General features: G+C 35.9%; 1 protein-coding gene across 1 annotated transcript; it reads left to right on the forward strand.

Annotated features, from left to right (window-relative positions):
- Positions 1 to 581: 581 nt before the first annotated feature.
- On the forward strand, positions 582 to 3,407 carry LOC113700841 (7-deoxyloganic acid hydroxylase). The gene is made up of 5 exons (XM_027221276.2): positions 582 to 943; positions 1,050 to 1,273; positions 1,367 to 1,611; positions 2,256 to 2,643; positions 2,803 to 3,407. Exons 1-5 carry the CDS (start codon positions 664 to 666, stop codon positions 3,226 to 3,228), a joined length of 1,563 nt encoding a protein of 520 aa, XP_027077077.1. The 5' UTR covers positions 582 to 663; the 3' UTR covers positions 3,229 to 3,407.
- The last annotated feature ends 12,720 nt before the right edge of the window (positions 3,408 to 16,127 follow it).

Consider the following 16,127-nt stretch of genomic DNA (forward strand, 5'->3'; position numbering starts at 1 on the left):
TTTGAAATCCACTTGGTATTCAACGGTGAAAGAATCTTAGATTTTTATATACTCCTTCGGTAAGGAAATTGTTGCCGCATTTTGGGATTCGCAATTATTACCAACAGTGCAAGGCTCAGGGCGGATTTAAGGTGGGGGCACTGGGTGCCTCCCCTCAAATTTGTATAATAGTTATACAATTTTGATATAATCGTAAAGGTGCCCCTAGAGTTTTTTTAGAACAAATGTGAAAAAATAGATCACAAATTTTATATCATTCACTTTCCTCCCCTGGTCTCCCATTTTTTCCCCCAACAGAGCCAAGTACCAATTATATCAGTCTTTTCTTTTGGTCCCCACTCCCCAATTCCCTTTCCTCCTCTGGTCCCCATTTTCCCTTCACAACCGACGGCTCTTCTTTCTTCCCCCATTTATACTTGTTGGTGAATTTATTATTTTTTTGCTTAAAAAATTTAAAAAAGAGTAGATAAAAAATTTTGATATTATTTTTGCCCCCACTAAAATTTTTTTCTGGCTCCGCCCCTGGCAAGGCTTTTAAATAATTTCGGTTTAAGTTCCATTAATACCCGACTCCAGCACCTGTAAGGCAATCTATGCATCTTATATATATTCGTTTCCCACCCAAGAAACAAAGCCATAGAACCTGCTACTAAACCAACGAAAATGGAATTCATGGGGTTCAAATTAATAGCAATCTTGGGATTCATAGGTTATGCCGTTTACTGGCTTTATGCGATGCTTGATTTGTACTGGTTCAGACCTAAGAAGCTTGAGAAATGTCTTAGGAAGCAAGGTTTCAAAGGGAACCCCTACAGGCTATTTCGAGGAGACCTCTATGAAAGTGCAAAATTACTCAGAGATGCTCATTCCAAGCCTATTCAGCTTGGAGACAATATCGTAAAACGCATGATGCCCGAAGTCTACAATTCTGTCCAAACTCATGGTACGTAACTTTTAATTTCTGAAGCACCAATAAATTTCTTTTGATTTCTTCCTTTTTTTTTTATTGGAATACTAACGCAAATTGTTTTGTGCTGAACTAAATTTAGGAAAAAATTCCTTCTTGTGGATTGGAAGATTCCCCAAGGTAACCGTGACAGATCCAACACTAGCCAAAGACGCCTTGGTTAGACACGCGACATTTCACAAGAGTTTTCACGATCTTGATCCACTCATCCACATCCTTTTCGGTGGAATGGGCGCTGTAGAGGGGGAAGAATGGGCCAAGTATAGAAAGATCACTAACCCTGCCTTCACTTTGGAAAAGTTAAAGGTGTGATTTTCAACATTATTGTATCGCATTTTCAACTCCGCATGCACCAGTTAGTAGTTGATATGACCCCTTTAATTGTTTCCTGTTTTATAGAGCATGTTACCACTATTTCAATCGAGCTGCATCGATGCGGTTAACAAATGGGCTAGTGTGATTCCTGAGGGGGGTGCAGGAGAGGTGGACGTGTGGCCTGGAGCTGAATCCATTTCAGCAACTGCAATTTCAACATCATTATTTGGGATTGGCGGCGAAGAAGGGAAAAAAATTGTCGAGCTTCTGAAAGAACTTGCCAATCATACATGGGAAAAAGTAAAGTCGGTTTACTTTCCAGGAAAGAGGTAAAGTTTACCCTTAACCAAATTTCTTTTCCTTTATAAATATATCGTACACAAAATGCATGTCTTGTTCCTTGAGCCTCTTTATTTTAATATTTTATTTTATTTTATTTTTTAAAAATTTAATTATCAACTTCATGCAGGAAAAAAAGGTTTTAATTAAAATTATGGTCCTATTAATCAATGAATAAGTACCTTATGAAGAAACTCATTTACTATAATGGAATTTTGTGTAGATATTATCAATTTGAAAAGTATAACTAGTAAACCTGCCTTTGTTTATATAATCTAAAAAAGCAAGTCTATACAAAATGGGAGGTCAAGGAGAAACTGTCCAAGTCTGCCCCATGTTAATCCGATATTGGAATATGGCTATGCCAATATGCACATACACATATACTAACACATGTTCACGCATACATATGTATGTATAAACTAGATTTGCGAACTAATTAAGTTCATTTAATCAATGTTAAGAATAAATGACCAAATTAAGAATAAAAGTTAAGTAAATGAGTAACTTAACAAGCAGTAATCAATCAAACAATGGAATATAGTCAAGAATCAGAAAATCGATCCACATGTTGTGCTGAACTATTATCTGATTTATTAGATAATTAGTTTTGTGTTTGAATTTGCTGCTGAAGGTTTCTGCCAACTAAGAGCAATCTCAGGATGAGAGCATTAGACAGAGAATTAAGAGTTAAGATTACAGACATCATCAATAGAAAGTTGCAGGCAATGCAGGCGGGAGAATCTGGTGGTGCTGACTTCGTGGGGCTATTGTTGGAATCCAATCTTAATGAGATCAAGCTGCAGGGCAACCAAAAAAGTGCAGGATTGAGCATTGAAGATATCTATGCTGTGTGCAAACTCTTCTATTGGGCAGGGCAGGACACCAGCTCAACTTTGGTCCTCTGGACCCTCGTCCTCTTGAGTAAGCACACTGAGTGGCAGGACCGTGCAAGAGAAGAAGTTCTCCAAGTTTTTGGGGACAAAATGCCGGACTATGATGGTATAAACCACCTGAAAATTGTAAGTCTCCCTTCAAGTTCCTAAATCATACCGAAGTTTTGGGCGCTAGATTGCGATGATAGGCACCTACTGGAAAAACTTTATGAAATTTCTTCGTTTTTATTTTCTTTCTTGATGTATAGTCTTTTCTGGCCACTCAATTGTATTACTTGTACATAGGTATCTATGATCTTGAACGAGGTTCTACGGTTGTATCCCCCACTATCTGAGCTCTCCAAAGTGGCTTCAGAAGATACACAACTTGGGAAGTATTTGATTCCAGCTGGAGTACAGGTCATGATGCCACAAATTCTGCTCCATTATGACCCTGAATTATGGGGTGATGATGTCTTGGAATTCAAACCAGAGAGATTTTCTGAAGGGATTATGAAGGCAACGAAAATCCAGGGTGCTTATTTTCCCTTCAGCTTCGGGCCAAGGATGTGCATTGGGAATAACTTTGCACTGTACTCGATAAAAATGGCTATCGCAATAATTCTACGTACCCTTTCCTTAGAGCTCTCTCCGTCTTATGTCCATGCCCCGATTAGACGGGTCACCTTGCAGCCTCAATATGGGGCTCATTTAATCTTGCGCAGGCTCTAGAATCATAATCAAGATGGCCATGCAGTAATATTACTATCGTAGCTTTGAACAAGCTACAGCTTTAAGCTAGACTGGATAAAAGCAAGCAAACTGTTCTGTGCTTGTTAGGAAATAAATTTTATTTGCACTGTTGGACTTCGGTTTGCATGACAATAATTACATCAGTCTGTTCTGTGATATATATTTGTCTAAGTTTGAGTGAATGATTATATTTCAGTTCTAAACTTAAATGCGGTTTGTATCATTTGGTATGCTAGTTGTGAAATTAAAAAAAAAAAAAGTTAACGCTACATTGCACCTCCTACTTTTCAGCGAAAGCAAATGAGTTATGAAATTGTGGACAAGGATGCGCATGCAAGGAAAACACGTGGTCCGATAGCCTCTGTGGCAACGGAACCCTCCCTAGCATTTGATGGGAATAAAAAAAATGAAAATTTGAAGACAACAACGTGGCCCCGTAGAGGAGAAGTGTAAACTTTATAAGTTTTTTTTTTTGTCACAATAACATTTGTATAACCTACTCTAAAGGGAAGAAGAGTCAACAGGATTTTTCCGTCGGAGGAAAACACAATTAAATGGTAAGGTGGAAAGCAAGAGTTGAACCTTTGAACTTTCAACCCCACCAAGACATTTATGGTACCAACGGCCCAAGAGGCTGTTGAGAAGTGTAAACTTTATAAGTGGTGAGCCCAAAAGCATTGAGGATTAGTTTGTAAATGGGAAAAATGGACATTTTCATCCCTAATGTTTAAGGTTTCAACAAATTTTATTCCTAAAGTTTAATACAAAACACATTTGACCTTGTAATTTTATAATTTTGACTAATTTCATTCTTAAAGTTTCATGCAAACACATTTCATCTTAATAGTTTTATAAATTTGGTTGATTGAGGACAACTGATGGATTTTGAAATAATTTGAATGGAATATCATCACTTGACCATGGTATTACTTTGAGTGTTCAAGGTAAGATTAATTTTACTTTAAATGCAAAAGTCAAGAATGTTTTGTATAATGCTTTAGATGCCAATGAACCTACTAGAATTAAAGGTTGTAAATCGGTAATTAAAGAAATTTGAGATAAATTGTGTGAAATACATGAAGGCACCAAGATATTAGAGAACAAAAGAAATCTCTACTTGTTCCTAAATATGAATATTTCAAATTGAAATCTCATGAGAATATTGATAAGATGTTTTGTAGATTTATTGACATTGTAAAAGATCTTGAATTGCTTGGTAAAAAATATATTTTGGATGAGAAAAATAGAAAAATTTTCAATGGCTTATGACAAGAATATATTTTACGTGTTTTTAAGTGTATCTTATTAGTTAGTTTTGGTGTGTTTTAACTATTTTTATAACTAATTAGCTAGGTTTTGGTAAAAATATATATTTTGTGGTTTAAGTGATAAAAATTATATTTTATGGATTTTAATGATAAAAACTTCATGTTTTTGCAGGTTTAATGATTCAATCATCAAATGGAATGAATTGAGAAGAGAATTGGATGATTATTGATGATTTGAAGTGATTCAAAAAAGACATGAAATGCAAAACATTCAAAAGAAGAAATGCAAGTGAAGACAGTTTCGATATCTTATGGTATTTCAGCTATATCTTGAATTACAATGATCGGATCGAGGTGATATGTTGAAGGTAAAAGATAGATCTACATTTGGTATTCAGTCATTTTCATTATCAAAATATCAAAATATAGAAGTGCAAAGTTGTTGTCGAAAGCTGAAACAGAGCTCTAACCAATTGATGGTATTCTAATCATATCTCAGTCTACAGATCTCTAAATGGGATTATTAAATGGAATGATTTTGAGGCATTGGAAAGCTAACTCAAAGGGCTACAAGCCTACAACTTTTGTGTTTGGCACAAGAGCTAGTTCAACCACCATTATCTAGAAAATAGCAGTTGAAATGAGGTCAAATGCACAGAATTGAATAGCAACTTGACAATATGTGGGTTGTAGTCATGTATTCTCACCTGATTGCTGCAATTTACTCATCAACTTGCCCTACTTTCATACAACTTGTCCAACTCAATTCTAGCTCTCAATCTCGGTTGTATCTGATCAAGAAAAGGTTGGAAAGTCAGAAAGGCAACTCATAGAAGTTCCAAGAGTTAAAAATGACAACTAAAACAACTCATTTGGCTCTTGAATTCTCTATAAATAGAGGCCTTTGGAGAACATTTTCACAACTTTTGAAGGTTAGAGAAACTCACCAAAAATGTAGTTTTCACTAGAATTTCCTTAGTTCATTAGATAGGGTAGTATAGAGTAGTTAGTGTAGTTTTTCCTTCTTGTATTTGTAGTTAAATTTGGATGAAAATTAAGGAGCAAAGATGGAGAGTTTGAAGCTCATGTGACAAGGGTGACTTCTCTCCTTTCACTTTCTCTTTGAGTTTATGTTTAACTATAATATAAGTTTAGAATTTTTTTTTCATGTTTAGTTAAAGTTTATGCCTAGAGTATGAATGAACTTTCTATATCTTGTTAGTGATACTTACTTGATTATTTGATGATGTTATTTTGAGCAAGTTATTTATCACTTTTGCTTTTGTAATTATGATTAACCGGCCATTAGTTGTGATTATCTAAAGATGTTAAGTTTGCAATGAGAATTGAAATTTAACACTAGTTTAAGGAAGTGATAAACCTACGGAGTTCACTCACGAGAGTAGAGGAGCACCTTTGTAAATTTAGTGACTTGTTTCATATAATTTCATAGAAGAAATGAACTTGTAGTTAGTTTCATAACCATGAGAGTAGGTATGGTTCAGTTACAAGTATAGGTGATTCACTATGAGAGTAGGTTTCACATACATTAGAAAATTACGCTATAACTAGCCAAGATAATATCATTCACTTAATAAATAATCTCATTAGTGAGAGTAGTGAGGAATTTCATACCTCTAGGAGCTTTCAAGTGTTAATTTTATTACTTTTACTTTATGCTTATAGGCTAAATAATAAAGAAGTTTGAAAATCACCTATAATTGAAAATCTTCCCTGTGGGATTGACCTGATAGGGTGTCAATTGTTAGTAATTTTATTATTAATTTTCCTCTTTGTCCTTGCCAAATATTGTTTTAATTATTAACATATACTTATATTTGATATTTGGGCCTATTTATAGGAAGTGGAACTGAAAAGTGCTAAAAAGGGGGACCTTCTTGAGAAAATTGTTCCACACGTAGGAGACTCCTAAAAGCTTCACAGACCCTGGCCCACATGGTGCTACAGACGGATTGCATTTCTTTTGCTGATTAGAAGAGTTGCTGACTAGGAGTTTTCCTATGAAGTGAAAACTAAAAACAAGGACTTCGAGAGAGCCGCACCTCTTGTACTTCCTTTTACTTTCAATTTCGGGGAGACCACGAGACAAGTAGTAGTTTAGTTCTAGAATAGGAGAACTTCGTTGTTGAGAGGTTCTGGCTAGTTCCTTCGTATTGAGGATTATTTCTTTTTGGTATCACTTGGCCGTTTTTCTTCCATTGAACGACGGGAACATAGCTTGTTTTTTATAATAACTTCTGCAATTTCGCATGGGATTTCCTCCATGTAGATGAACTAAGTTTCTCATCTAGTCGAAGGCCAACTTGAAGGCGCGGTTCCAAATATCTGTGAGATCGAATTAATTTTATTTATTTCTTTTATTCATTGGTATTTGTACGTTTCCTGATTTAATTGCTTATGTTTGTTATGTTATTTGAATGTCAAGGGCCCGATATTTGAATTAAACTAATCATCTAATGCCAAATTAATTGATTGAATCGGTAATTGTTCAACTGATTAATATCAGTGGCGACTAGCGTGATTGGTTTCATGTTAGGGAAACGTATGATCTAATTTAAAGAAACCCTCGTAGCGTGTTTGTTAGTTAGGGTTGGGCTTTTCTAATTATTAATGCAATAGAGTAATTAAATCCTATGATCGTACATAGGGTTATTTCTTGGTTAGGGAAATAGTTAACAATCGTACCTTGACTATCGAGAAATTACGGAAAGGCTGGTTGTTCATCGCGTGTATGACAACTATAACCAATCTAATAATGAGTAATTGAATTATCTTTGCATCTATGATCGGTTGAATGATCTGTGTATGAAAAGTTGCACCTTTGGCTAGAGTCGTATTGGGTATCGATTAATTCTTGTTTATTTCTATTAGTTGTTCCATTAGTTAGTTAATTAGTTATTTTATATTTTTCAAAAATCCCCCATGCGCTGAACTCTAGAAGAACCAAATTATCTCCAGTCCTTGTGGATTCGACCCTGCTCACTGCTAGATACAAAATTTGTATTTTTCTTAAGTAGGTAATTATTATTGCACAGGTTCGATACCCTGTCAATTTTTGGTGCCGTTGCCGGGGACTGGTGTGAGGACCCAAAAATTTTCTTAATTTATTTTATTTTACTGGCTTAACTAATTATTTAATTCAACTATTTAAAATCCATTTATATGAAAAAAAGCCTCTTTTATGTTTTTAAAACGTTTTGTTAGAAAAAATTACATTTCGAAAACTCGTTTAGTTCGAAACTACGAGTACACGTTTTTCAAGACTATATTTAAATTGAGAGTGTATTAATTTTGAAAAAATAAGAATGATCAATAGTAGATTAAGAAAAGTCGTGAGGACTCGCAAAAATTTATTTATTTTAAACTCCTATTACAAGTTTATTTAAATATTTAATTGCCTGTTTGCCCCGAATATTATTTTCTAATCTTTTTAGACCTAATTAAAGGGATCTATAGTTTAGTTATATTTTTAAAGTGACTCGTTTCAAAATTTAATTTCTGAAGGCTCGTTAAGTGAAAATAGTGTATACGCGATTGGAGTAAATAATTGAATCGAGGATACAATAGGCTTGGAAAATTGGAGACTTGTACATTAGTCTCAAAATAGGTGTTTTTATGTGTAAGGGCTCAATTATTAGTTAATAATACTATCGTTATAAGAATTTCTTAGAAATTTCGCTTTATCGCGCACAAATTGGAAGTACGCGTTTTTACACGCGCGATTTGATTGAGGGACTTTAAACCCTTATTTTGAGGCAAGTAAGAGTGAATAATATTTATATGAATATAAGTACATTAGAGGTTTAGTGCACTAGTGTAACAAACTTAAGAGAAATCCAGCACAAAACGCGCGCGTGCGCGCACTTTTAGCGGTTGAATTTTGTGCACCCAATCCTTAGTCATTAAACTTCCTTTGGAAGCCTCATTTCAGACCACAATTTCTCTCTCTTGCTCCCTCATCTGGCCGGCTAACAAAGAGAGAAAAACAACTCATGAGCTCTTCAAAATTTCTTCATTTCCTTCACCAAATCTCCCTCCAATTCACCTCAAATTTCAACCGTACTTAGCTAATCACTTGGAGAACACATCAAACTAGGAAAGAGGGCTGCTATCCATGGTTTCCTTGAGCATCTAAGGGGTCAAAATTTCTGTCTAGTTCATCAAGGGAGGTAATGGATGATCAACCTTGATAATCTTAAGTTATGGAAGTTCTATTGCACATCTAAGCTCATGTATGCATGTGGGTAACTTGTTTATGTTGGAAAAATGGTTGAGTGGGATCTATGAACTCCCACTCTTGATGGAAAAACTGATTTGATGATTGATGACGAAATTAATGGTGGTTTAGTGCTTATATTAGTGGATTAATGTGGTATTGTTGGTAGAAAATCAAAGGAGGTGCTTAGAGCAAAAGTGATCATTTTATCTCTGCCTTGTCCAACCACTTTTGTGCAAACTTTTGAGGTTCTAATGGCTTTTTTATGTTGTTTATACGTTATAGTGAGTGTGTAAAAAGTTTCATTGAAAAATAACATGATTTGGTTGGTCAAATGTGTTGAATTCCAAAGTTCACCAAATCTGGAAAATTTTTCCGGATTGTCCAGGCAGTCATTTTGTTTTGGCTATATCTTTTTATTCCGATGTCGGAATCGAGTGCCGTTTGTGGCACTGGAAACTAGACATCCCCAGCTTTCCAACGGTATGAAATATGTGTCCTGATTCCACCTGAGTAAACCATACCACTCATTTGAACTTGATTGTTCTGTTTCTCGGGTTCACTGGAAGGCAGAACAGGAACTACAACTTGATGCTCAAATTAGGGCTAGTTGTGGACAGATTTCGAAAATGGTTTCTTCTGAGAAATTGTATATTTATGAATGTGTTTTCTAACGCCACCAACCACGCTCAATTCTGAGTTGAATTAAGTGAGTTGTGGCCAAAGTTTGAAACTGACTCAGTTATGAAATTCTTCATTTTGGACTGATCCTTAACTAATCTTAGTTTGGGGTTTGTTATCCGAAATTTTTGGTGTTAATCACCTATCAAATGTACCTTGGACATATCTTAGACATTATCCACTGAAATGAACCGTGTTTGAGGTGTTTTATTTGCGAAATGTTTTGAAAACGGAAAAACGGAAGTCCAAGGCAGATTTGCCGAGGAACTTCTTGGGACTTTAGTGATTTCGTTAACCAATTTTCGAATGAATTTTCCTACAACATTTGGTAGAGAAATAGCCCTTATATGGTAGGATAATATTGCCAAATTTGGTGCCATTCCGAGTCCATTTCGATGTTCAATCAAAGTCCCAAAGTTGTGAATTAAATCTGGAATTTACTTAACAGTTTCACATTTTCACTAACTTTGAGCTACCATATCTTGGTGCTCAAAACTCCGATTCTTGCTCCGCTTGTTTTGTTTTAAACTATGATTGTAACTCTAATTGATTTACAAATTTCAGAGGCTGGATTGCAACGCGTGAATTTTACCGAATTTTCAAAGTTGCCCAAAAACCAACCTTGAAACTGTCTTGGTATTCTAAAGCAGTAACTTTGAGCCAACTTTTGAATGTCATTCATTTGGAATCATGGAAAAGTGTCTTCTAGAAACTTTTAGTACTTTGGATGTAGTTTCCAACGGTACCAAGTTTTCCAATTTTGGACTCGTAGAGAGTGAGATCTGATTTTTCAAAGTTTGCTTGTCGAATCTGAAATTTCCGAACTTAAAGGAAATTGAGGGTTTCAAACTCTCCATTTTCCTCCGATATTGCTAGACCATTTTACACTTGATTTCAAAGGTGAAATTCAGATTTCTCTTGTGTTTTTGAACGCCACTTCCGAGCCTCGATTATGAATGACTAAGGCTCAATTTATGAATTCTCCTTCGAGTGAACACTAGTACAATCTTCTCGATAAGTAGGGAATTTTAAGTGATAGTGTATAATAGTTAATCGTTATTTGCTCAGGCGCTCAAGGGGATCTTCAAGAGAAACTCGAAGCAGACGCCTAAACACTTGTTCGAGCACGTACTCACTTGTTTGGAATAGGTGGGTGTTCCATATAAGAGTACGTAATTTGAAAAGTCCATGACGTGCTTATCCCATGATCATTAAGTGTTAAGTGCTACATGTTAAGTATTTACTACACTCATGTATATTTAAATAAGGTATAATTGAATTACTCAACATGAAATACTTGAAGTGCATATATTTCAATTACTCGATATGAAATGCTTGAAGAGCATATTTACATGACTACTTGAATTACTCGATAAAAAAATGCTTAAAGAGCATATTTACGTGATGTGTTTAAATGATTAATTATGCTATGGCAGCACAAGTCGATTGGAGTGAATCTCCTCGACTCTTATATGATAATAGTGGGACACGGCCAAAGCCGGTCTATTAAAATGACATATGTCTACCAATTAACCGTAATTACTACCGTTAACCGTTTACCGTTTACTGTTAACCGTGTTTACTTACCGTTTTCTAATCTATTTGACTACCTGCTTACTTGATTATTTGATTACCGTAAATTACATGTTCACATGAAATTATCAAATATTGCTTACGTGTTTATGTGTTAATTGCTGCTAGTAATTGCTCATATGAAATTGTCCACAATTTTAAGGCGAGTGTGTACTTTATCTCACTCGACCTACGAAAAGAATAAAATTTTTACCGTTCGTCAAGTTATTTGATTACTTGTGCATGTTGTAAGCTCTAATCTGAACTTAGGCCCTGCCCTTGGTTACTGACCTACTCGAGCCAGGACTGGGTTCGGTCGGGTAGGTTGGAACCCTGGACCACCGTTTCGATATACTCGAGTATTACCACTGGAAGGATAAGGCGATGGCCAGACAGTATCGTGGGGACTGGAAGTTATAAGGTGCAGTTGACCGAAATGGTTCCAATGGAACACCATATCCTTCAATGTGTGTTTAGTGTACATAATGATAACCGTTTCATGCAAATGTGTCATACGTGTGATATGCTGAAATTTACTCGTACAATGATTATTGTCTCATGTTAATATGCCAATGTGCAACCTTGAACCATACATGCAGTATGCTCAATTACTTGATTTATTAGAACTGCTAGAGTGTCTTGGAAGCTCACTGGGCTGTGTAGCTCATCCCACGTTTTGGGTTTCTTTAACAGGGTTCGAGACCAAGAGTACTCGTGAATAGTACTAGATTGCTTTCTCTTGAAGACTTTAAGTTGTATTACAGCAGATGGCTGTAGTAAATATTCTTTTGGGTTGTATTAAGTTTGAGAGGTGATTAATTGTAAGTGTGAGATATTTTGGAATAGTTTAATTATGTATTGGAGTTATTTGAAATATTCCGAACTTTTAAATTGTGGATTGTAGTGAGTCCTGGCGAGAGTTGGGCAGGCGTCCCGCGGATACCCTTTGGTTCGTCTTAGGGAGAAGTGGGGGCATCACAGTTGGTATCAAAGCTTAGGTTTCATATCTTTGTAGTGTATCCTAGGCTTAAAAGTTTAGGATGCTGGACTGTGGGACTGATTTGAAAGTTAAATGACTATTTGTAGGGGCAAAAATCAGTGTCACTTCACGTGGTCTCTACACGGGGCAAGATTGAGTCAAGTGGTGTTATGGTCCTTACTATGTAATTGACTAAAGGCTTAAGTGCCCTTCTAGAAATATAAACTGTGAATCATGAATGTGATAGGTTGTAAAACCTTTATCTTGATCCTTGGAGGGAATTAGATATGTATGTTGGGTAGGAATCTCGAATGTGATGATTTACTCTTGGGACCGGCTGGCTCGAGTTGTGAATTATCTTATTTCAGATTTTTGTACCCGAGTACTTGAGAGTTGAGAGAAATCCTAAGGACTTGAGATCTCCATTTGTGGGGAATAAGAATGAATCGATATTTCATGTGAATAGTAACAGAACACCAATAATTGTTTGGCTATAATGGCACGATAATTAAGAGTGGGAGGTGGAAATGATCGTAGCCCAGAAGATCCTTATGTTGGGATTGAAGTTGAATATGCTAAGGAACAGGGATCATCTAGTTCCAATTAATCTAGTGAGACACTACTTGTGATTTTTTTGTAGTGGGACTATGAGAGTTGAACTTGAGAATTTTGTGCCATGGAGATGAATGTACTTTTGATAATCACTTGTTTATTTTTGTTCATTGACTTTGACTTGGTATGAATTTCACTTGACTAAAACTTGTGTTATGATTTAATGAGTTTTAGTTTGTATTTACTTGCATAGTGCTAATTAGTGTGTTTGGATTGTAAGTTATTTGTCCAAATATATTTGCTTACATCACCATTATAATTTCCAATACACCTTTTAATCTTCTCAATTACCTTTTTATCTCACATACATCACATCACAAAAAGTGCTACAGTAAAAATATCTCAAATAACTTACAATCCAAACACAATGTTATTTGTGTAAGTGATTTTCTTTTCTTTAAAAATTGTTACTGGTATGTGTGCATAGTTCAATTATAGTTTAGTGTGAGGTTTATACATATGCATATAGATTAGCTGTGAACATGGAAACTAGAAGACAACGAAAAGGACGTCAATCTAGACAACCCCGAAATCAAAGAGTAGATAACGGGTCTGATATTGATCAAAATGCCAAGCCAAGTCCTGGGAGAGGAAATGACCAAATGGGAGTAGTTTTAACTCGCATGACGGATATACTAGAGCTCTTAGTAGCTCAACAAGGTCAAGGGATTGGGCAAGGAAACCAACGTGGAAACCAAGAGATAGGGGAGGATCGAGCTTTGGAGCGATTTCAGAAATTCTTTCCACCCAAATTTTCTGGAGGACCTGATCCAGAAATGACTGAGAATCGGTTAGAGAATATAAGAAATATATTCGATGCATTGGATTACACAGAGGAAAGACAAGTCACCTTTGCTATATTTCAACTTGAAGGAGCGGCCCGAACTTGGTGGAATGTATAAGAAATAAGTGGGAAAGAGATCAAACTCCAAGGACTTGGATAAGTTTAATGAGAAATTTCTGCCTCCGCTTGTCCAAGAAAAGAGAGAAGACGATTTTATAAAGCTTCGTCAAGGAACTTTAAGTGTGGCTGAGTACGAAACACGCTTTACGAAGTTATCTACATATGCTCCAGAATTGATGGCTACTGAACGGAAGAGAATAAGACGGTTTATTCAGAGATTAGATTTAGAAATCCAAGATGCCCTTGCCGCAGCACAGATTGAAACATTTAGTGACGCTCTCGAGAAAGCGCAAAGGGTAGAGAGCGCAAAAGCCCAACTGAGAGCCTTTCAAGCGAAGAAAAGAGATACATCCGATAATAGACTAAAAAAAATTGGATCACCACCCAAAATCAGAAAAGGAAAGGATGGAGTAAGACTATCACTCCCTGCACCACTCATGATAAAGGAACCAAAAGGAACTATGTCACGAGGAACTCCAGTCGGACAGATACGATCAAAGGAAACCTCACAGGCAAGTCAAGTCACAATGTCACGTCCGACCTGTGAATATTGTGGAAAGACGAACCATACCGAAGAAAACTGTAGGCTAAAGGGACGAAAATGTATGGGATGTGGGAGTTCCAACCATAAAGTTCACAACTGTCCAAGGAGATATCTCCGAGAGACTACCACTCAACAAGGAAATAGAACTGTCCCTCGACAAGTCAATGGAAGAGAAAACCGACCAGTGGCATCTGCAAGAACATATGACATGATCACACAACAGAGTTCAGGATTATCTGAAATTACAGAAGGTATGAATTTCGAGCACGAAATTCTTTTAAGGAGGGGAGGTTGTGAGGACCCAAAAATTTTCTTAATTTATTTTATTTTACAGGCTTAACTAATTATTTAATTCGACTATTTAAGATCCATTTATATGAAAAAATGCCTCTTTTATGTTTTTAAAAAGTTTTGTTAGAAAAAGTTATATTTCGAAAAGTCGTTTAGTTTGGAACTACGAGTACACGTTTTTCAAGACATATTTAAATTGAGAGTGTATTAATTTTAAACAAATAAGAATGATCAACAGTAGATTAAGAAAAGTCGTGAGGACTCGCAAAAATTTATTTATTTTAAACTCCTGTTACAAGCTTATTTAAATATTTAATTGCCTGTTTGCCCCGAATATTATTTTCTAATTTTTTTAGACATAATTAGAGGGATCTATAGCTTAGTTATATTTTTAAAGTGATTCGTTTCAAAATTTAATTTCTGAAGGCTCGTTAAGTGAAAATAGTGCATACGCGATTGGAGTAAATAATTAAATCGAGAATAAAATAGGCTTGAAAAATTGGAGACTTGTACATTAGTCTCAAAATAGGTGTTTTTATGTGTAAGTGCTCAATTATTAGTTAATAATACTATCGTTATAAGAATTTCTTAGAGATTTCCCTTTATCGCGCACAAATTGGAAGTATGCGTTTTTACACGCGCGATTTAATTGAGAGAGTTTAACCCTTATTTTGGGGCAAGTAAGAATGAATAATATTTATATGAATATAAGTGCATTAGAGGTTTAGTGCACTAGTGCAACAAATTTAAGAGGAATCCAGCACAAAAGGCGCGCGTGCGTTCACTTTTTGCGGTTGACTTTTGTGCACCCAATCCTTAGTGATTAAGCTTCCTTTGGAAGCCTCATTTTAGACCACAATTTCTCTCTCTTGCTCCCTCATCTGGCCGGCTAACAAAGAGAGAAAAACAACTCAAGAGCTCTTCAACATTTCTTCATTTCCTTCACCAAATCTCCCTCCAATTCACCTCAAATTTCAACCGTACTTAGTTAATCACTTGGAGAACACATCAAGCTAGGAAAGAGGGCTGCTATCCACGGTTTTCTTGAGCCTCTAAGGGGCCGAAATTTCTGTCTAGTTCATCAAGGAAGGTAATGGACGATCAACCTTGATAATCTTAAGTTATGGAAGTTCTATTGTACATCTAAGATCATGTATGCATGTGGGTAACTTGTTTATGTTGGAAAAATGGTTGAGTGGGCTCTATGAACACCCACTCTTGATGGAAAGACTGATTTGATGATTGATGATGAAATCAATGGTGGTTTAGTGCTTATATTAGTGGATTAATGTGGTATTGTTAGTAGAAAATCAAAGGAGGTGCTTGGAGCAAAAGTGATCATTTTACCCCTGCCTTGTCCGACCACTTTTGTGCAAAATTTTGAGATTCTAATGACTTGTTTATGTTGTTTATATGTTATAGTGAGTGCGTAAAAAGTTTCATTGAAAAATAACATGATTTGGTTGGTCAAATGTGTTGAATTCCAAAGTTCACCAAATCTGGAAAATTTTTCCGGATTGCCCAGGCAATCATTTTGTTTCGGATATATCTTTTTATTCCGATATCAGAATCGAGTGCCGTTTATGGCACTAGAAACTAGACATCCCCAGCTTTCCAACGGTATAAAATACGTGTCCTGATTCCACCCGAGCAAAAGCGTACCACTCATTTGAACTTGATTGTTCTGTTTCTCGGGTTCACTGGAAGGCAGAACAGGAACTACAACTTGATGCTCAAATTAGGGCTCGTTGTGGACAGATTTCGAAAATGGTTTCTTCTGAGAAATTGTA

The sequence above is a fragment of the Coffea arabica genome, chromosome 1e, assembly GCF_036785885.1.
Source record: "Coffea arabica cultivar ET-39 chromosome 1e, Coffea Arabica ET-39 HiFi, whole genome shotgun sequence".
Lineage (NCBI taxonomy): Eukaryota > Viridiplantae > Streptophyta > Magnoliopsida > Gentianales > Rubiaceae > Coffea > Coffea arabica.